Raw genomic sequence first — 22,487 nt, 5'->3', positions numbered from 1 at the left:
GCACAGAGGTGTTTCTTTGTAGGATTTGCACTAGCTAGCCAGAATGTGCACATGCTCGCTCGCTCGCTCGCTCGCTCTCTCTCTCTCGCTCTCGCTCTCTCACACACACACACACACACACACACACACACACACACACACACACACACACACACACACACACACACACACACACACAGTCACTCCCAGCCCAACAGTTTTAGCCAGGGGGAGCCCCCTTTTTGGGCATTTGTCCTGTTTGCTTTTGCCACCTTCGTGAGGGGAGGCAGGGCTCTCAAGCCAGCAGAGATGCGAGCCCCAGCCTCGGAGCAGGGCAGGCGGGGCACAGGTGAGCAGGAACACCAGCCTGACTGGGCAAGGAGGAGCCAGGCCTTGGGTGAGCAGCTTGGCCAGCCCTGGGCGGGAGGGTCCACAGGCTAAGTCCCACATGGGGTCCTGGTTTCCTTTTGGGATATGCACCCTCATCCTGGCCCCAGATCATCTGGGGTCTTCTGATGCACCCCTCCTCCGCAGACATGGTAACTTCCACTCCCCCACAAACAGTCACACCGTTCTCCAGAAATTACCCAAGCCCCTGGGGAGTGAAACGCAGCTCCCCGCCCCTTCCCCCAGCCCAGCACAGGTTTGCTACCATGTACAAGTCCCTTTCTTGACAGTGTAATCACCTTTAGCAAATCAGGCACCAGAGGGACCCAAGTGTCTCCTCTTTGCTACCTGCAGCAGAGAACTATTCCTGTCTCCTAGCTATCCCAGAGCCCTTCTGTCCTGCTGCGAAGGCCACGTCCACTTCCCGTTACCGGGGACACATGGGGCATGGCTGCACATCCCATCACACATTGTTATTGTTAAGATTACATGACACTTCTCTGCTAAGACCTGGTTTTCAGTTGCTTATAACTTTGAGAAACTTTAAACCTTTGGGCCAACCAGGTGTTGGTCTCAGGCTGAATTTTTTTTGAAAAATTCCAACATAAACCATGCCAAAGTTTTTGAGATCAAATCTAAGGAATAGGTACACTGTTTCTGCTTGTGTTAAAAGAGATCCTTTTCTTGGAAAAGCTCTGGCATCCTTATGCTTTGGAGCAGAGACATGGAATTTGGCAGGGATTTTGGACCTTAGGGGCAGGGATGTGCCGTTTGCTGGCTCCACAAAAAGCTGCCCAAATTTGGCCAAGTTATAAGCTTTTGAAACAAACGTTTGCACAAGCTTTGTGCAAACCCCTTAGATTTTAGCATCTAACCTCTCCAAAGAATCTGTCCACACTGAGCATACTCTGTAGTGCCATTTCCCTGCAATTGCTGCATTAGGGTCAATCCACAGAGGATGACAGTCTACTACTGCTACCAGCTACCCAGTTAGCTCAAGCAGCAAATGTGTGCAGCAGACCTAAAGGCTCCAACCCTACAGATGAACCATGTAAACATCAAAACAAAAAAGCAGTCCAGTAGCACTTTAAAGACTAACAAAGACAGAATGCTGAGCTCTCTTTTATATTCAAATTCGACACGTGGTTTGAACCGGGATGCCAATTACCTGGGTCATTATATGGACTCTTTTACTTACTTTGTTTTATCTGACTCTTGACTTCCCCCACCCTGCTCCTACTGCCCCTCTGCTCTTCTGATTTGCCCACCTTGATTACAATTTTTCTGATTTGTCAACCTTGATAACTATTTTTGGTTCTCTGTGCCTTAAATATTGAGTCTGTTCTGGTCTGGCTATGGTCTGAAGAAGTGGGTCTGTTCCACGAAAGCTCACCTAATACATTATTTTGTTAGTCTTTAAAGCGCTACTGGACCGCTTTTTTGTTTTAACAACCATTATTAAGGCTGCAATTAAGACAATTATTAAGGCTGCAAAATCAAGCATTCAGAGATTAGGAAATGCTACCATTAATGTTGCCTGTGTGATGGCTGACACCAGGCACCCAAAAATCAGCACACATTCCGTGCCTCGGTTTCTCCTCTGTAACACGAAGATAAAGCCACCACTTGCCAGACAGCGATGTGAAAGTCAGTGGATGTTTGTGAAGCACCTGGGTACCATGGTGATGAGCATCACGGAAAAGCTAACAAGGAAGTTCATTTTGTCTTCACTGCAGGGTAAATAGTGTGCAATAAATAAGGCCCAGGTCACAGGCTGACGAATGAGAAATATTGAATAACTTCTCATTAAGTGAGAGCCATTCATCCTGTGCCTGTAATGAAGCAAAGTGCTTCTATGGGAAAAATGTGAGCTTGTGTAATTAAAGACTGTGTTATACCGCGTGTGCACAAGGGGGTCGGATTAAGGACCCCCCGGGGGTTGGATTAAGGACGCCCAGGCAGCTTCAATTCTAGAGCCCTAGGTTTGCAGCCTCACTAGCATTCCCTCCTCTGTGGTCGGCCTGTAGCGTGCAGGGCCACGCAGAAGACAGCTGTCCTGTTGGGGGAAAGGATTTCCCGAATTTGAACTTTGGCTTGGTTCTGAATCAGACAAAAATTTGAAATCCTCGAAGATCAATTCCCTCCCTGGGCTCCCTCCCCCGAAACGTCTTTTGGGGTTTATCCAAATGCTTCAATTTAAATGTCAACTTCAATTTCAATTAGACGCATCCACGCTAACACCACACCCCAGTACTGTGTGCTCTGTACTTACACACTGTGCATGCATCCCCTGTCTACCTGCTCTATGCTGCCTGCAGGCATTCCCCTCCAATGCAGCATGTACCCTTCCCTAGCTTGGGAGCAAGCAGCCCCTTCCGTTGCGCTCATCTCTTTGGTAGGAAGGCCCCGGTTACGTGGCGCTGGCAGAGGAGTGAGTGCACATGAGGTGTTAGCAACTGCTTTGAAGCAGAGAGGCCCACAGACTGCCGCTGACGGTCCCCGCCACCAGGCCACTGCGACCTCGGCTAGGACGCCACTTGCCCCAAGCTGTATGGGAAAGACAATGAGATGAGAGGAAGTTGAGTGGCCTGTGAGTGGTCAATTAGCTCAGGCAGTGGTGGGAAGAGCCAGAACTGAATGGCGAGGCTCTAATTTAAACAATTAATTAACCCTGTGTTGCTCTCCCATCCCTCCCCTGCCATGCTCCAGGCTCACGGCCCCGGGACTGCTTTGACATCTACACAAGTGGACAACAAGAGGACGGCATTTACTCCATCTTCCCCACTCATTACCCCTCAGGCTTCCAGGTCTACTGCGACATGACGACGGACGGAGGGGGGTGGACGGTAAGTCGGCCGCTGAGTCACTCCGACACGGGGAACAGCACTTGGTAAAGCCCAGCTCGACTGGCTGAGAAGCAGCCCCTGACTTCCTCGCATGGCAAGGTGGGAGCAAGGGCGCAGAAGACATGCCCAGGGCGGTGCTCAGAGGGGAACGGAGAAGGAGGTTCCCTGTGCTGCTGGTGAATGGGTGACCCACCACCAGCACGCAGGCAGAGGTAGACAGATGGCGCTGACTGGGGATGGGGGTCGCTCTGGTTCAGCTTTATGCCAATGGCCTGTCAGAGTTCCTCTGCTCCCACTGGGGGAGGGTAGGGCTTGGTGAAGGTGGGCAGCCTGGCCAGATCCATCTCTACCCCACGTGCCCAGTAGGGTTGGACATCACGGTAGGACAGCCCAGGCCTCCTTGTATCTCCTGCCCTCCATCAGGCCAAAGACAACCTCCAACCTAACTCTGTCCTGGAAGGAAATAGTGAGAGAGGCAGCAGACACCAACAGGCACTGATGATGATCTCTCTCCAGCTGTTCTAACTCATGAGATCTGGGTTCAAATTCCACCTCCGTAGCAAAATGCTTCTGGGCCTTGGGAAAGTCACATCATCCCGCTGTACCTTTGCTTACCTGAGTGAAAGAAGGGGCCATATTTCCTGCCAGCTTGCACTGGGCTTGTCTTCGCCGGTTGTAAGCTCTTTGGGGCAGGGTACAGCAGCTAGACACCCACAGCTGGCCCATGCCAGCAGGCTTGGGCTCATGGCGTGGTGTGGCTGTTCCAACTCCAACTGTGGCCCGAGCTCTGGGACCTTCTCACCTCAACAGGTCCTGGAGAAGTGTACATGGGAACTCAACAGCCCCTTAGCTTGAGCCCTGCGAGTCTGAGCCAGCTGGCCTGGGCCAGCCACAGGTCTTTGAGTGCAGTGAAGGTATAGCCTTTCTAGGCGTGCACAGCCCCTTGTATAGCGCAGGTGGGACAGAGGTGCAACCCAGAGAGAGAAATCAGCTGAAAGGACGGCAGCAGGAGAAGAGCAGACGCAGGCCAAGTGATGGGGGAACGGCTCCAGGGTTCCCTTCCCCTGCTGGCCGAGCATCTTCCCTTCTCCGTGTCTTGTTTGCCCGGTGGTGAGGTGGCCATGACGATTCGCCTGCCTGTGGGGACTCTGCCGTGCTCAGCACGCAGGACGATCTGCCAAGACACAGTAAAGAGGCTTGAATGGTTCCTTCTCCTCAGTGCTCAGCGTGGCAGGGCCAGGCACACGCTGGCTGACAGAGGAATGGGTGCAGAGGCTGGCCAGGCAGTGTAAGAAGGGAAATGACTGACCTGGAGGGATGGGAGAGGGAAGCTGAAATGAGGAGAGACAGAAGGACGTGCACTTCTGAGCACTCGTGCTGTGCCCGCAGCTGGCTTGCGGCGAGGGGGATCCAGAACCCCTCGCTGACTGTTCTGGGGCTCTCCGAGGGCGTGCAGGCAGGAGAGGCGTGGGTGGGAGGCAGCGACCTGGTGTGGGGTGGAGAGCAGCCTGGGAGAAGGGACGCACAGCTAAACACTGCCGGCCTCAGGCAAAAGCATGGGGCAGGGTAGGCCCCACTCACAGCAGGAGCTGGCGAGGAATCTGATTGGATGTGGCTCCGTCCTTCCGATCGATGGAGCCGAGGCCTGGATTCCATAAAGCACAAGGAGAAATTTGCAACAGAGCCCATTGCAAGAGCCTGCGACGGCTGAGTGCGAACAGCCTCTCTCCCTCCATCAGATCCACTCTGCCTCAGCCCAAACCCGGCACCGGTCAATAAGCACCTGTGGGAGACTCCTAGGCTGCTTATCCCTTCTCTGGAAGAGGAGCACAGAGAAGGTCTGGCCCTAGGACTCAGCTGTTCTCCGTCTCTCCTAGTTCTACTCACCTTGCCTTCAAAACTCACCCCGTGCAGTGTCATCACTGCCCAGAGCTGGGCCTGCTCTCTGGTGTGCCGAGGAGACCAGGCCTGGTGGCCAAAGCTGGCCCATCTTCCCTGTCACAGTGAGGGGCTCTACCCCCTTCCCAAGTGGGCCCTGCCTTCCCTGACACCTCACGCGGCCTGTGACACTGCCCGAAGCTGGTCCCACACTCCCCATCTCCTTGAGGGGGCCAACCCCACAGCCCAGAGCGGACGTCAATCTCCCCTGACCTAAACACGCTAAGGCTTTTCTACAGGGTGAAACTTACTGACCTCACTCTACTGCTCAGATTATGCATGTGAGCCAGCATAACACCAATACATTTCCCCCGGGGGAACACTGAGATATGGGGCCAAGGGTTCCCCATTCACCCGGCCCCTGCACTCTGTGTGTTGGTAGGCGCCGGGGCTGGGGTGGCCTGGCTGATTCACGGACAGGGCCCAGATTTGCTGCAAGCCAGCCCCCTGGAGGCAGTGATCCGACTAATGCAGGCTCCTGGCCACCCCACGGCACAGCGGGCTCTGCGTTGGCTGCTGAACACTCTCCTCCTCCCATACGCTGTCTTATTGTCTTTATGGCTTGTGACACCAAAGCCACCTAATCCCAAGGGCGTTCAGCTGCCAGTGACATGGAGCCAGCAGGGAGGGACCTTGGAAAGGGCACTTGAGGGGAGGGCAGGGAGTCTCAGCCGGGTGAGGCAAGGCCGCCCTCGTGCCTGGCAGTGAGGTGAGGAGAGGCCAGTAGGGGAGACACCACAACAGTCTGCAGCCTGAGCTTGTCCTGGTGGGGCCTGTAAATCCTGGCCTGGCCTTCCCCGAGCGCCGCCTCACCCAGGCTGTGAGGACAGCCAGGGCATCCCCAGGTGTAAAGTGGCATCTGCCCAAGAAGATGCATTACTCTGGGCAAGCTTAAGGCAAGCCAGGAGAGGCGTCTGGGCCAGGAGCTCCGCCTCAGAAAAGCGCTGAGTGGAGGATGCAGCTGGGACTGCCCCGGCTTGGCCCAGGGAGGTGGAAGAATGAGCCGAGCCTGGGCCGTGTCTCTTAATGTTGAGTCTCACTTGCCTGGGGAGCCAGCCCCTTGGAGCCAGGCTGTGAAATGTCTCTCCAGCAGAGTGCTAATGGAAATAAGCCCCCGCCAGCTGACTGACGGCTGTAAGCAGCTTTCAGCCGGGGGGAGGGGAAGGACTTAGCCGCTCTGCTGTGAAGAGACCAATGTGCTTTGCCGTATGTGCGGCAGCGTCTGGTTCCTCTGGGAGCCTGGGCCATACGGTGGCCATCAGCTTTGGCGCTTCGTGCAGCTCACAGGGGAGGGGCCCGACTCTGTAAGAGAGGGTGAAACCGAGGCACAGAGCAGGTGGAGGTGCCGAGACACACAACCCCACATGGAGTGAGGGGAGCTACAGGTGCTCTGCAGCTGTGGGAACCAGGCCAAGGGGCTCACCCACCCTCCCACAGCTGGGAAGGGAACCCAGGCGTCCTGCCCTTGTCACCTATTAACCCAACCACGGTGCCCGGACAGATAATCCCCAACCTCATGGTCAGGATGGATCCCAGGGGCTGCTGGGGGGCAGCGTTTCAAGAGGAGTTAGCACCCAACCTGCCCCCCTCTGTGCTGAGCTCTGCAGGGGCTCCCTGCCAGCCACACCCGCAGTGCCCAGCTTGGGGGGTCAGACAGGCATAGCTGGGGTTTGGCAGGGCCCGTGGCTGAGGCAGGGCTGTTCCATTAAACACCAGGTGCCAGTGAGCCTGCCCCTTGGGGGATGAGAGGGAAAGGGGAAACCCCTTGACCCTCCCCACCATGGAGCAAGGTGGCTTGGGAAGACATGTAAGGATTGAGGGGGATTCTCTGAGGAGCACTGTGCACCCTGGAATCTGGCTGCCAGCTTTGAGGGAGCAGCTGCCTCCTGGGTTGGATTCGCCAACACCGTCCCCAAAGCCATCACTGTCAGTGGAACGGGGCTGAGCCAGTCTGTGCCAAGGGAGAGGTAAGACTGCACAGCCCTGCCCTGGGCCAGCCGCAACCAGAGGCACAGCCCAGGGACAGCGCACCCTGAACAGCCATTCTGCAAGGGGAACGGCTCCAACAGAACAAGCTCTGCTCAGGGGAGCAGGAAGGCCCCAGTCCTGCAATTAAAATCCCAAGCATGGCAGGATCAGGACCTACCATGACCAGTGCCAGCGGAGTGGGAGGAGACCAGCATTCACCACTGTGGGGAGGAAGCTTTGTCTAGTGGTTACAGCAAGGGCCTGGGAACCAGGACTCCAGGGTTCTCTACACTTGGCTCTGCCAGTAATGTGCTGGGTGGTCTTGGCTGCAAGGCACTTTCCTGCTCTGCCTCATTTTCCCCCTCTGGGAGTCTATCCCTACTTGGTCGCTGAAGGTTACTGAACTTTGTGCATTGCTGTGACTCAGGGAGGAAAGAGGTATGAGGCTCAGCTGGAAGTGGTGGGGGGTGTTGGGCCCTTGGGGGGGGCTGAGTCACGGAGGCTGCAGTAAAGTTATAGGCATCCCTTGGCGTCCTGGAGCCTGGGATTGATTTTCAGAAAGCTCTTCCTTTTGACATGTGGGGAGATTTGCATGCAGGTGGGCGGAGGGGAGCTGAACCAATTTTACTGGAGAGCTGCTGAGCTAAGCCCCGGGTCACATGGGAGCTTCAGAGACAGCAAAGACCAGCCAGCAAAGAAATGAGATTCCTCCGAGGCCCTAGCCCAGGCCTGCTCGTCAGCACAGCTCAAGGACATCAGGGCAGGGGACAGGCCAGACTGACCCAAAGTCTGCAGCCTGGGCATGTCCTTTGATTAACACCTCTTGCCATTCAGCGGAGTAACAACTGGGCGACGAAGAGGGGGTACCCACGCAGGCCTTCGGAAAACCAGGCTGCTGCTTACTTCCTGCCTTCCACGTCTTTGCAAATTCTCAGCGTCAGGTCTCCTGTAGGGCAAGGGCCTCAGAGGAGATCCTGCACCTCGGAATTGTTCTGTACCCCAGGGCAAACAAAGGCAGGCTGGTGTCGGAGTCTTGGAAGCGCCTGGAGTGGTGCTCCGGGACTCCTCTTCACGTCCCCTTCTAGCGCACTGTCGCAGCGCCCGCCTGACCCAGGGAGCGCAGGGCCCAGCCCCTGACTTTTAACCCCCTCCCCACGGTCGTGCACTGCAGGCCACATGGTTCGGCTGGAGAGGGAGACCCCCGCACCGGGGGGTGAGCTGGCGTTGCTGCCCTGCCACCCGCTTGAGGCACGGCGGTTTATTTAGCTCGCGGCCCTCAGCCCAGGCCCCACTGCAGCCCCTGGAGATGGTACTTTACGCACCAGTAACTCAGCAGTGACAACTGCAGGCGAGCGACGCAGGCAGTGAGGGCACCGGTAACCAGGGAAGATAAATATTTCAGCTCTGACTTCAGCGGGAAGGGGGACACGTCCTTTTGGCTGAAGAGGGGGAGATCCATATTTTATGAGGAGACGCGCAGCAATGGAGCTGCTGAACCTACAGCAAGGACCGCGCTCCCCCACCCTGCACCGCCTCTTTGCTGCCTGCCTGCAGCAGGCTGGAGAGAGCTGGGGCAACTGAGTAACCATATACCCCACCAGGCTGGTCCTCCTTCTCCCCAGCTACACGTTCACCGCTCTCCCAGCCCCTGCTATGGCTCGGCTGCAGCGGGAGTTGGCCCCTGTCCTTGCCAGGTGAGGCGGAGTGGGCGGCTCAGCTCCTGAACTCAGACACCGGACTCCTCAGTCCTGGCGGGTACAGCAGCCAGCCACACGCTGTTCGGGGCCACGCCCCCTGCCCTGCACATCGCCGCCCTGAGACCCGGACCTGAGCACAGGCAGGGCCGTGCACTAATACGCTGCACTCAAGTAGCCCCGGCCTCAAAGAACCTCAGTGCACGGGGGAACTGAGGCACTGAGTGGGAACACGGCCAACGGCCAAAGCCGGAGCAGACTCCCGATTCCCTTTCCCTTCCTCCCAGCCTTAGAAACTCCCTCCTGGCTCAGAAATAGAATCCGGACTCCTGCTGCCCTGTCCCCGGCTCCAACCAGCCGTGCCTCCTGCTCTCTTCCACAGCAGAACTCATAGGATCGGCCACACTGGGTCAGATCAAAGTGCCAGTGGCCAATGCCAGGGGCCCCCGAGGGAGTGAACAGAACCGGCAATCACCACAGCGATCCCCCTCCTGCCATCCATTTCCAACCTCTGGCAAAGAGAGGCCAGGGACACCACCCCGGCCCACCCTGGCTACCAGCCATCGACGCACCGAACCTCCACGAATTTATCCCGTTCTTTTCTGAACCCCGTTAAAGTCCCAGTCTTCACAGCCTCCTCCGGCAGGGAGTTCCACAGGCCGACCGTGTGCTGTGTGAAGACAATCTTCCTTTCATTGGTTTCAAACCTGCTGCCCATTCATTTCATTTGGTGATTCCCTTGTTCTTTTGTTTTGGGAACAAGTAAATAACTTTTCCTTATTCGCTTTCCCCAGGCCAGGCATGATTTTACAGACATCTGTCATCTCCCTCCTCAGTCTCGGGAGTTCCTGCGTCTAGTCCCTGGCTCTGACCACTAGGCAACAGCACCTGCCACCCCCCACAGAGCAGGGAACCCTGCTCAGGATTCCTGAGGATCAGGGAGGTTCGTGCCCCACCCCCCCGCCAGGATGTTGCTCGAGAGAGCTCTGCGTGCTGCTAAGCTGCCAAAGCCTGTCACTCACCACCAAGCCCTCCCAGGGCCCTGAGCTGGTGAAGACGGGCCCCTCACACCACCCTGAGCAGCACGCAGGGAATTGGCCTAGTTACAAGCTAAGGTCAAAGCAGATTAAGGGGGAACCTCATGGCTGCTCCAGCCCAGCTCCCTCCCTCCATGCACAGGATCACGGCAGCCAGCCAGAGCCGACATACCCCCTGGAAATCAGCTTTGGGCCCCTTTCCAGGCAAGCTGCCTTCTCCCATCAGCTGAGTCCAACGAAAGCCATTTAAAAGGGCTTTACTGCAGCTTCTCAAGTGCTGAACACACGGATAAAAATTAAGGCTCTAATTCTAGAAGGTAAGTACAGCATGGATCAGAGGGAGCACTGGCCGCCTCTCCCCTGCCTGCCACATGCCACCCTTAAGTCGGGCCTGCAGATCTTGGCCAAACACTCGCGTGCAGGGCCTGGCTGGAGAAGCCCATGAAGCGCAATGCATGTCGGTGCCATATCACCACTGCCATAAACACAGCCAGATCAGCGGGCAGGAAGTTACCCATCTGCCAGGGATGAGCCCTGCCAGGTGTAGACAGGAGCCGGGGGCGCACCTAGTGGCAGAAATGCCCAGCATCAACCCAATCAGGCACAGTCCAAGGGCCGGACTCCCAGCCCTGTGACCTCCAAAGGTGGTCAATGCAATGCAATGCAATACGTGGTCCTGGATCTCAACCCACCCCATAAGGAGGGGCAGTAGTAGCCCCATTCGTGAGATGCAGAAGCTCTAAACTCAGAGGCTCTAGGCACCATGAACATGTCTGAGCTCTCTGCACATCACAGGCCACAGAACTTTACCCAGCCCCCCTGTAATGGCCCCCTAGCCTCTGGCCGAGCAACTGAAGTCATCAGATCATGGCCAAAAGGCTTCAAGTTACAGGGACTCCACCTTTTACACTGGCGTAAACCAACAAGTGACCCCGGTCCTGGCTGCAGAGGAAGGAGACCCCCACCCCAAGGCCTGTATCACTCTGACCCAGGGGACATTTCCTTCCTGACCGCCAATAGAGCAACATCATGAGCACATGGGCAAGACCCACCAGCCAGACACAGGGGAACGAATTCTCTGTACCAGCCCAGCGCCCTCCCCACCTCGTGTCCCACGGCCGGCTGTTCCAGGCATTTGCTGTGGGCAGTCACAGATCAGTTAACCACCTGCCAGTCTGAGCAGTTCAATCAGCCTGCCCGCTCTGTAACCTCACCCACTTCTGTCCTGCAGCCAGGAAGGGGCTTTGGGCCCTGCTGCTGCTCTTGGGAGGCTGTTCCAGGACCTCACTCCTCCAAGAGTTAGAAGCCTTTGCTTAATTTCACACCCAGACTTGTGGATGGCCTGTTCACATCCATTTGTTCTTCTGTCCACACAGGTGCTGCGCTCCGATAACTGCTCCCCTCCCTGGTATCTAGCCCTTTGCTGTGTTTAGGGAGAGTAGAGACCAGCTCACCATTGCCCCTTGATGGGAACACCCCCCTCAGTAAAGGGCCCTTCTGCTCGCTGGTGTTTGACTACTGGCGCAAACTCTGTCCTAGCCCTGCTTCCAGCACCTCAGAAAGCACAGGCCTTGGGAAGGAAGCAGGAGGAAGCCAGAGCACACAGCGGTAGGAAGTCCCATGAAGCAAAGCTTAAGCTGGAGCAGCCCCAGGGCTGCTCCAACTGATATGGGACCATGCTATTCCCAGGCTACAGGAGCAGATAGGCAACTTGAAGCTCCCTTTGTCCCCCCTGCTCAGTTCCTGCACTCCTCACCTTGACAGGAGAGTGGGACACACACAGCATTTCACTGTGTTGCCTGAGATCAGCCAGAAAGTGAATCCCAGGATCCAGACCTCACTGAAGCAAGGCAGATTTCCAGAAAAGCTGAGAGCCCACTGCTCCTGTTGACCTCAGCTGCTGTGGGCACTCAGCTGCTCTGGAAGTCAGGCCTCCTTTGGTTCTCCTCCAGGCAGACTGAACTGGCCATGCTGAATAGAATTCATCAGGGGCCAGAGGCTTAATTAAATGCAGAGGTCAGACAAGAGGCAGCATTTTCTGCATCTCTGTCAAGAGAGGAGTCTTAAATCCAATGATAAAGTACAAAGGGACAGTATATTGATAACATGAGGGACCAAAGTCTCACCGCCCTTTGATCACAGGCGCCTGAGCCAGCCAGAGCAGGAAGCAGCTTTTATGTTAGAGCATCTTGGGACCGTCTGACCCCAGTTCTGCAGGGCCCATAGCAAAAGAGACCACCTCAGCTCACGGTCCTGACTCAGAGAGGGTGACTGGACGGGCAGCTTCTGCTGCTGTCTGTTCTTCCTAATTCTCAGCACCGAAGTGTTACTGGGCAGCATTGGTGTGAGCCAAGCTGGGCTGTTTGGCCAGACCACGACCAGCGTGTCCCTTCCGACTGATAAACCATTGCTCCTGCCTGGACTCACAGCTGCCCAGTCACCTGACAACAGGTCCACAACTCATTCAGAAAGAGATAAGGGACACTCAGTGGTTAGGGCTGTAGCCTGGCCCTTGGGAGACCCGGATTCAATTCCCGGCTTTGCCACTGACTTCCTGCCAGGCGGTGCAGGTCGCCTCAATTTGCCCACCAACAGAGCAGGGATGATCAGCACTTTGGCATCTCCCAGAAGGTTGTGGGTATGAATGTATTCGGGACCGGGAGATACTCAGACGCTGGGATACCTGGAGCTGTGTAAGGATCTCAGCTAGTCCAAATGTGGTTGCAAACTGAAAAGCCCACGCACTCAAATATCACAGGAGGAGGGGTAATGCAGTAGGTAGTGGGGAAGACACCACAGACTGCAAACTGTTCATCTGCGCTGGCCGGTGGATAAGTGCCCATCGGTAACCTGCTGAAACCTGCTTAGCACACGCACAGGAGGGTGAATTCCCAGGCTAGTTTCGTTGGAATCAATCCTTTAGTGGGACTCCTGCTCCCGAGGCGGCTACCGAACATAAGGCTGAGACCTTGGAGGTGATGAAGGCTTAACAGTTGGGTTTTCCAGGACTCCAATTAGGGGAGTAAACTAAAGCAGCTCTGACGGACTCACCTGGCCCCATGGTTGAAGGCTAGGGCTCTGCTCAGGAGATGGGGCTTCAGTTCCTGGCTGTGCCACAGACTTGCTGCAGGACCTTGGGCAACTCACTTGAACTCTCAGTGTCCCAGTTCCACCCCCTGTAATATGAGAACAACATTTGTTCTTTGCTCCATCTTTGGTGGTCCTGTTTGCTGAGCGCACAAGAATTTTCAGGACGGGGTCCGTCTATTGTGCGTGTGTCCAGCCTCTAGCTTGGGGGACCTGGATCTCGGCCCAGTCAACTGATACAAGTAACAGCACACCCCCGATGGTGCAGTCACACAGCAATGGGCATGGGCTGTTGTGTTGCACACCCACGTGTCGGTGGCATCATCGTGCAGGCCAAAGGACCTGTTTTTACTGCCATTAACCCGGGGTTTTCAGACGCCAGTGAACGCTGGTGTTCTGGGCAAGAGCTCAAGCAAGTGCTTTGCTCTGAGCTGATTGCCCCAGCCCTAGGAGGCAGGTGCCGATGACCTCCCGCCAGGGGGTTTGCTTTGCATCCAGGCCTGATGAAGCACTCCTGGAGTGAGGCAGCTCTGCAGAGAGCCATGCTATGGGAAGGGGAGAAGGCAGCAGGACGCCTGGATCGGGAGGGGAAGGAGGACAGGATCAGAGCTGTCACATTCCTGCTGCTGTGCCCAGGGCCAGCCCCACCCCAAATGGCCCCCCCAAGTAAGGGCTGGCTTCTGTACCCTCCCTTCCATTGCCAAGCTTCCAAACAGCCTCTGGGAGCCTGGCGCCCTGCCCCTAACCCCACCGCCGGCTGTGTCTCGTTTCCCCAGGTTTTCCAGCGGCGAGAGGACGGCTCGGTGAACTTTTTCCGTGGCTGGGAGGCATACCGGGATGGCTTCGGGAAGCTGACGGGAGAGCACTGGCTAGGTAAGCCATGTCAGGGGGGCCAGCCAAACTAGGGTGTCTCCTTTGCAAGTCCCTTTGGTGGACGCGGGCAGCTTGCTTTTCTCATGCCTGGTACACGAGCTAGGGGAAGGCCAGAAAAGTCCTTTAATGTCTCAAATCAGCAGCTAGGGAAGGGAAAGGAGGCTGCACATGGGGCTGGACCTGCTGGGCCCCACAGTGCTGGAGAGCAATGGGGAAGGGGACCGAGAGTTCCTCCTGGCGTCAGTGGGGGCCTGGGCCCAATCCAGAGACAGCCGTCGTGGGTGTATTGTGGCTAATAGGAGCCCACTTCTCTTCCTAGAAACGACGGCGGGGCAGCTGTGTGAGGTACTTGATACCTTGCACCAGCACAGTGGGGCTGTCACTAATCCACTCAGCAGGGGCAAAACCCAGAGCTTTCTGCTCAGCAAGCACAGGCCGCTGGCCTCTTGAACTAAAGGAGAATCCCCATGAGCAGTACAGGGCCTGGGACACGGTCCTGCAGTCCAGACTCCAACACAGAAGGCTGGCTTAAAAACACATCAGGGGCCAATCCATCCCTGAGGTAACGCTCAAAGTCTGGGCATTACCTCAGGGCAGGGCAGAGCGCGGCCCGTGGGGGTATTGCTCGCAGACTGGGTTATGGCCCAGCAGAGACAAGAAGAGCCATACCTTGGAGGCAGCACCTCCCCCCACATCCTGAGAGCTCTGTCAAATGGCTGCCCTCCCACCCCCCCAGGGAGCTCACAGCCAGCAAGCAGGGGCCAGGCGGTAAGGGAATTGTCGGGGGTTTCACCCACTCTGCCTGGTGCACAGCTGGGCAGCAGTGCAGCAGCTGTGGGGGCGCAGGAGGAAGGAGACGAGCCCAGCAGAGGTCTCTGGGGTTATTTGGCTTTCCGAGGGGCGGGGAGAGCTGGACCCTGCAGTCTGTGTTAACGGCAAGGCAAGCTGCCCAGCCTCTGGGGTACCCAGACGTCCTGGTGTCAGTGCAGCACAGGGGGCCCAGGCATTCCACAGCTAATTAATGCGCTTGTGTGCCTGGTAAAGGCGCTTAGAATCATAGAATCCAGGGGCTGGAAGGGACCTCACGAGGTCATCGAGTCCAGCCCACAGCAGGACCAAGCCCAACTAAATCCTCCCAGCCAGGGCTTTGTCAAGCCAGGACTTAAAAACCTCTAGGGATGGAGATTCCACCACCTCGCCAGGTAACGCATTCCAGTGCTTCACCACCCTCCTGGGGAAACAGTTTTTCCTAACAGCCAGCCTGCCCCTCTCCCTCTGTGATGTGAGACGGTTGCTCTTTGTTCTGCATGTGTCTGGGGCTGCTTCTACATGTGCCACCTCCTGTCAGAGGGGGCAGGGTAATGAGGCAATGCAAAGCAGGCTAATGAGACGCTAACGTGCGTATTTGGTGCCTCATTAGCGTAATAGCAGCTGCACACATTTCGAAGTGCAGACTTCAAATTGCAGTGACACTGTAAAGGGGGGCAGCTTTGAAATAAGCGCCCCACTTCGACATTCCCCAACTAGACTGGAGTCAGGGAACGTCGAAGTGGGGCGCTGTCAATCTGCGATTCGAAGGCTGCACTTTGAAATTAGCATGGCCACTATTATGTTAATGAGACACTGAATATGCATATTAGTGCCTCATTAGCCTGCTTCGAATTGCCTCATGACTCTGGCACCCCCAAGGGGAGGGGGCGTGTGTAGAAGGCAGCCTGGGGGTTAATACCACTGCTCAGTGAAGGGCTGTGGTGGGGGCTGCTGGCTGGGGGGAGAGGGGCAGGCAGGGCAAGTTGATGGGAGACGGAATCAGCAGCAAACCAGCCAATGGGCAACACATCAGCTGTGGAGAGAAGGCACCAGGCCTTCCTCTGCAAACAGCCCGGGGCGGGGAGGTACCATCGCCATCGGCCGACCGTCGGAGGAGACGTCTCCCAAAACAGTTGCAATTGTTTGATGTTTTAAAACCAGCTCCTGCTAACGGCCGCTGCAGTTTGGCTTTAAAGACCGTCCCTCCCATGCTCCCCCCCTTGTAGGAGTGAAATCTTCAAAAGATCACAGCTCCTTGGGATGGCCAGGCAACCTCCCGGGAGGCTCCTCCAAACCCCAGTGCCTGGGCACGGTCCCCAGCTGAGCGCTCCATCCCGGACAGGCCCTGGTTGCATAGTATGAAAGCATCCTGTCCCCACCCGAGTGCGGTGGGTGCATGCAACTTACCAGGAGTTTCTAGATCAGGGCGTGTCAGCCCAGGCTTTGGGCGGCAGGCGAGCTGATTTTCAGCAGGAGCTCAGCCCCCACGACTCCCTCCGCCACGCAGCCGGGAGCTGGATCAAAGCCATGCTGCCTGTGGATTAACAAACGACCAGTTAATGCTCCCAACCACTCCCTCAATGGCAAAGCTCTGCACCTTCATTTATGAACGAAACCGTTGTAAGTAGGATTATTAGTGACTTTAAAAGTATCACCGGCACTCGGACTGTACGCAGAGGTCCGAAAGGTGAAATGTCAGCGTGCTGCCTTGGAAAGTTTGCTGCCCCCCGGGCGAGGCCCTGCACAGTGGGGAGCATGGCTGTGAGTCCTGGAGCACAAGCCGAGAATTGAAAGACCCAGACTCCCTTCGGAAGTGTCACTTGTTGCTACTGACCACTCCCAACGCACTTAATTAAATACCCTCTTTCTCAGTAGCTGAGCAAACGGGCTGCAGAGCTCTTTGCAGGGGTCCCGAAGAGCCTGGGCTGATGTGCAGCCCCCTTTCCCCTTCCCATCCTTCACTGCCTGCCGTAGGGCCCAGGGGAATTGCTTTGGCTGAGGTGGGTCACTAACCTGGCCTGTAGAACTCAGCTCCCGTGGAGGGGCTCCCTGGCAGCAGGAGCTGCCTCCCCTAAGTGTAGGGCACCAGAGAATGAGGCAGACACTCCATTGTGGAGATCACCGGCAGCAGGAGCAGCCACCGTGGGGTGCCGGGGAACAGGACAGTTGCCCCACAGAGGAGCTCCCCTGCAGTAGGAGCTGCTGCTACATGGTGCAGAGCTCTGGGTATGGGGCACCCCCCCAGGAGAGGAGCTCCGTCGCAGGAGAGGCCACCACCCCAAAGCACAGGGTGCCAGGGAACAGGAGCCCTGCAAAATACAGAGCAATTTGCCTATTTTCTTTAAAAGGTTGGGATGCCTTGAGACAGCTTTAATAAGGGACTGTCCTGGTAAAAACAGGTCCTACTCATCCCCCACCCAGTCCTCTTCCTCATGCCCTTTCAGGAGGAGTCTCCTTAAGTCTGGCCACCTCTCAGGGACTCCTTCCCCACTCCACACTTTGAGTGCAGAAAGTGGGACCCACAGAGACCGGAGACACCTTGCCTATACACAGGCTTTGCTTCAAAACTCCCCAAGGTCACAGATTCCTTGGACACTGGAAAGTAGGATGCCGCCACCACCCCCCGCCCTGGTATGATAAAAAGCCCCATAACCCAAGAAGATACACCGGGGGGTTATCTTCCTAGGGACACCCCAAGCTGTTAACCCTCCCTCCAGAGAGAGAGCTCAGACACCAAAATCTGTAATTCAGTAGCTGACTATTTGGCCTAAGGCACAGACTCTTCTTAGGGCACAGGGATCAGATTAGTTGGTTAAAAACAGAGATTTACTCACAGAGCAAGAGGAGAGTAAATCATGGGTTGCACACAGAGAACGATATTTCTCTGGGATTTAACTTAAAAGTTACTGGGGAAAACATCAAGTCAAACAACAGCACACAAGTGAATACAGAGCAGAGAAGTCCAACCAAATTTAAAATAAAACATAACCTGAGCGCATCTAACTGTACATTTCCCTTGTACTTACACCTCTGGGGCTGATTTTGTGATGGTCGGGATATTTCTGATTTTTCATTCCAATTGCCTGGAGACATTTCCCTCGGGGTCTTTCTCCCTGCCATCTGCAGAGGAAAAACAAAAAGCCCCCGAAGCTGCAATTATTCTCAGTTTAAACAAAGCTACTTCATTCCCATTGGCTCACCTGGGATTTAGTTTACCTCAGGAAGATTAACCCCCTTCCCTGCACTCATTCATGACAAAAGTAACGGACTGTCCTGGTAAAAACAGGATAAATGGTCACTTTATTCACCTCCCCCATAGTCCTTCTCCTCACACTCCTTTCAGGAGGGGTCTCCTTAAGTGCGGAGACGCCAGGCGGGGTGATGGCTGACACAGAGCCCCACCTTCAGAGCCGGTGCTTCCACCGTGTGCTGTGCCACGATCGACTCTCCTGCTTTGCCCCCGCAGGCCTGGCACGGATCCACACCTTGACCACGCAGGCCAGCTACGAGCTGCGCATTGACCTGGAGGACTTCGACAACAGCACAGCCTTCGCCCAGTACGGTGCCTTTGCTGTGGGGCTCTTCTCCGTGGACCCGGAAGAGGATGGCTACCCAGTCACCATTGCTGACTACTCCGGAACGGCAGGTCGGTCTGTGCTGCTGACGGGTGGCTCCCCGGACCCCTCGCTGCCCGGAGCAGACTGCCTGGGGAGAATGGGGTGGGAAGGGGAAAATGAAGCTTCGTTTCCGTGGGGCTGTATGAGCCATCTGCAGCCAGATCTGCCCCTGCACGGAGCCCAGCAGTGCTTGAGTACGGCCTGTTGCCTCAGGTGAGCCCCGAACGTAGCCATTAAGTCCATACTCCTAGAATCATAGAGCACTAGAACTGGAACGGACCTCAAGAGGTCATAGAGTCCAGTCCCCTGGCCTCACAGCATGTCCAAGCACTGTCTAGATCATCCCTGTTAGATACTTAGCTCACCTCTTCTTCAATATCGCCCACGAGGGGGATTCTGCTACATCCCCAGCAATTTATTCCAGCATTTGACCACACTGACAGGTAGGAATTTTTTTTTAATATCCAACCTTAACCTCTCTTGCTGCAATTTAAGCCCATTGCTTCTTGTCCTATTTTCAGAGGCCAAGGAGAATCATCTTTATCCCTCCTTGTAACACCCTTTTAGGTACTTGAAAGTTGACTTGTCCCCTCTCAGCCAAACTAAACAAACCCAGTTCCTTTAATCTTCTCTCATAGGCCATATTTTCTAGAGCTTTAAATCATTCTAGTTGCTCTCCTCTGGACCCTCTCCAATTTCTCCTCATCTTTCCTCAAATGTGGGGTCCAGAACAGGACACAATTGAGGCCTAATCAACACAAAGCGGAGCAGAAGAATGACATGTCTTGCTCACAACACTCCTGTTAATACATCCCAGAATCATGTTTGGTTCTTTTTGCAATGGCATCACACTATTGCCCCAGGGAGCACAAGCTGGTACCAGCCACAGGAGGGCTGGGGTAGCAGGGTGGGGTAGCAGTGGGTCAGGTGCAAGGTGCATCAACAAAGCACTTGGGAGCTAGAAAGGAGACGAGCTTGGCCCTGAGGTGTTGGCAGCCCTGGAGCAGCAAGGGGAGTTTGCACAGCTTGTTATCCCTGGGTCTGCTCTGCCCTCTTCTCTCACATCCTGTCCCCCAAGGCCTGTCTCCAGGACAGACCCCAAGCGCGGAGAGGCAAAGTCACTCCAAGTGCTCTTTGCAGCGGAGCTGCTCCCTGCGCTGGTGCAAACGCCAGCTGGGGCTGGGGCCGAGGGGGAGGCCCTGGGCCCTCTAGCCAGGTGGCTGAAATCGGAGGTCTGACTGGTGCTCGCTCGTGTCGGTGTGCCTTAACCCAGGGAAGCAGGCAGGAGGGGGCCGTACAGCAGGGCCTGGGGAGCGAGCAGGGCCCCCCGGGCGCTTTGCTGACGGGCTGCCTTCCCCTGCCCCGCAGGCGACTCCTTCCTGAAGCACAACGGCATGAAGTTCACCACCAAAGACCTGGACAACGACCATTCGGAGAACAACTGTGCCGCCTTCTACCACGGGGCCTGGTGGTACCGCAACTGCCACACCTCCAACCTCAACGGGCAGTACCTCAAGGGCCACCACAGCTCCTACGCCGACGGGGTCGAGTGGTCCTCCTGGACCGGCTGGCAGTACTCGCTCAAATTCACGGAGATGAAGATCCGGCCTGTCCGAGAGGAGAATTAGCCCCACCCCCCGTCCGCCAACCCCTCCCCCACAGCTCAGTGTTGTCTTGTCCGTGAGTCAGGGGGCAGCCAGGCCGAAGGACCCCGCTGATACTGCGCCGTGCTGGGCCCTCCGTCAGCATCAGGTCTGGGGCCGATGGGCGCTCCTTGTCCGGGGAGAGCGTTTTGCTGCAGCCTCCTTGCTCTGAGCACCTCCAAGGCCACGCACCCCCTCCTGGCAATAGGGTTGGCCCTTTCCCCTCTTCCCTCTGCAGCCTGCAGCAGCCAGCCAGCATAGCCCTGGGCTCAGGCGTGCCGAGAGGTGGAGCTTGTGGCCCTCCTAGCCTGGCGTGACTGCAGGGCACCTCCAGCGAGGCAGCAGGTGAAAAGCTCCAGGAGGGAGTTGAGAGAATCCACCCGCCGTGAGGAGACTGTGGGATGCTGATGAGCCCCAGCCGGGAGCGGCTGGCTGTCGGGTCCCACGGGCTTTGCCAAGGGGGTGCAGCTGGCATGGAAAAGTAGAGCCATGTGGATAGTCATGGGAGGGCTGGGACTGGAACCCAGAGGCCCAGCCCCCAGCCCCTATGCTCAGCTGGCCCCATAGCAAACACCACCCCGTGTTTACTCCCTGCACCAAGCCGGGCTCCTCAAAGGGGCACCAAGCACAGCCAGAGGTCTGGCCTGCTGGGCATCCTAAGTGGTTTGGACATTGGCCTGCTAAATGCCAGGGTTGTGAGTTCAATCTTTGAAGAGGCCATTTAGGGATCTGGGGCAAATAGATTTAAAAAAAAAAGTGGGGGGGGGAGGGTCCTTGGTCCTGCCATGAGGGCAGGGGACTGGACTCAACCTCCAGAGGTCCCTTCCAGCCCTGTGAGATGTGATGTGACGTGATGTGTCAGGGGCATGTACAGAATTCAGCACCACGGCTCAGCCAATGGCAGGAGAAGGTCCCAGAGAGGGGGCGGTGTAGAGCCTGCACAACTCCACCCCCCACTCGCTTTCCAAAGCTCCACGGTGGGTTGAGCCCCCTGGCGAGCAATCCCACCTCCCATGCGGAAGAGCCCTGCATTCCCAACCCAGCTTCTGCTGCCGCTCACCCTGAGACACTGCGATGACCACCAAGGCTAACGCCGTCCCCCAAGTCTGCCCTCCAGCTGAGAGGATCCACCCTGGAATGGAATTGACCCCAAATAGTCAAGAGGCCTCGTCCACCAGCTCTCCCGGCACCATCAGTGTCCCCGGTGGTTCACTGTCGCTAAACCCCCCGTGGGTCCCTTGGTACTTTGCCCCACCCAGCTCTGGGGCTTCCAAACCCCAGGAGCATTGGCTGGGACCCACAGAAAGGAGGGCTGGCACTGCCCCAGCTCAGCTGGGCAGGCCAAGGAAGCTGGGCAAAGCTCACGGCTGCAGCTTTGGCAGTGGGAGGGAGGTGGGGGCAGCCAGCTCCCAGGCGATGCTTAGGGACTGCGTTCCATGGAAGAAGCCTACTGAGATGGGGGCGAGCCCAGACCCCCTTTGTGAAGCTGCGACCTCAGCGCCACAGTAGCGGCGACCTCCCCCAGCTCCCTCAGAGGTGGGTTGCAGGAACGAACAGCGGCTGCTCCGTGGGCGAATCGCAGCCCCTGTGCGGTAGGTGCAGAGGAAGGGAGCCAGCCTTTGCTTCCAGCCCACGTGAACCTTGGGCTGCAGGAAGTCAAGAGCGTTTCATGCCTCCAAACGCCAGGAAGGTGACACTGAACCCCCACTAAGTCCTGAGCCAGGTTTGCACGTGCAGCAGCCGGTGCGTTACGCTGGCCAGACGAAGCAGCATGTGATGGGCCTCCACAAATCCTCGTCCTCTGGGATGTGAGAGGAGCCCTTGGGCGGAGCGTGCGAGCCGCAGCCAGTTCTCCTCCTTTGGCCAGGAGGCACGGGACAAGCCAAGCTGCACAGCGCTGGAATCCATGCCTAGGTTTCACCAGCAGTCAGGGTGTGTCTTGCTGGGTCGCGTTCTGCGGGAGCCATGGTGCTGAGAGACACCAGCTGCTTACAAGGCAACACGGGCGCTTCTGACCGAGACACCGAGAACGGAGCAGAGTCCTGCTAGCACAGGAGAGCTCCAGCCCCGCCTGCTCTGCAGGGAATGGCGACCAGCGCGGGACTGGACTCTCAAAGGGCAGGGGCTACTGCTGAACAGGGAAAGGGCTAAAAGGTGCGTGACAAGGAAGCCCCTCACCCCTCCTCGTAGCGCACACTAGAGACGGGCGTCTCAGCCAGGAACTCAACTGGATCGTCACGCCAAATGCGCACACACGTGCTCCACACCGTCGAGCCGCGCTCTGGAGACACCGTCCCCAGAACTCGGTGGCGCCCAACAGCACCACTCACCGGAGAGCCGGGCGAAGGCCTCGTGCACTTTGCTTGTGACTTCACACGCCTCTTTGTGTTTCTCTCTCCCACCATGCGCTGGGCCAGGCAGAGCGGCACACCCACCTCTTGGCTGTGTTCTTTTCCCGCTCTTCCGCCAGCCACCTGAGCAGCCGTCGGATGGATTTAAACAACCAGCTCTGCCGGCTCTCGTGCTGGCTAAAAAAACTGTCCCTGTCCCGAGGGAGGTGGAGGCTTTTTTGTCAGCCGCTCTCGTGGACAAGAAAACAGCTTGATTT

General features: G+C 56.7%; 1 protein-coding gene across 1 annotated transcript in view; it reads left to right on the top strand.

The window, feature by feature from the left end:
* The window catches only part of FIBCD1 (fibrinogen C domain containing 1), a 37,483-nt gene extending 17,301 nt beyond the window's left edge, over positions 1-20,182 (top strand). The window contains exons 4-7 of the mRNA XM_075015096.1: positions 3,076-3,212; positions 13,713-13,809; positions 18,086-18,265; positions 19,605-20,182. Of these exons, the coding sequence (XP_074871197.1) occupies positions 3,076-3,212; positions 13,713-13,809; positions 18,086-18,265; positions 19,605-19,864 (674 nt within the window). The 3' untranslated portion in view covers positions 19,865-20,182. The remainder of the gene's footprint in view (positions 1-3,075; positions 3,213-13,712; positions 13,810-18,085; positions 18,266-19,604) is intronic.
* The last annotated feature ends 2,305 nt before the right edge of the window (positions 20,183-22,487 follow it).

Source organism: Carettochelys insculpta, chromosome 21, assembly GCF_033958435.1.
Source record: "Carettochelys insculpta isolate YL-2023 chromosome 21, ASM3395843v1, whole genome shotgun sequence".
In the NCBI taxonomy this organism is placed as follows: Eukaryota; Metazoa; Chordata; order Testudines; family Carettochelyidae; genus Carettochelys; species Carettochelys insculpta.
This window is presented reverse-complemented; position numbering and strand designations above follow the sequence as displayed.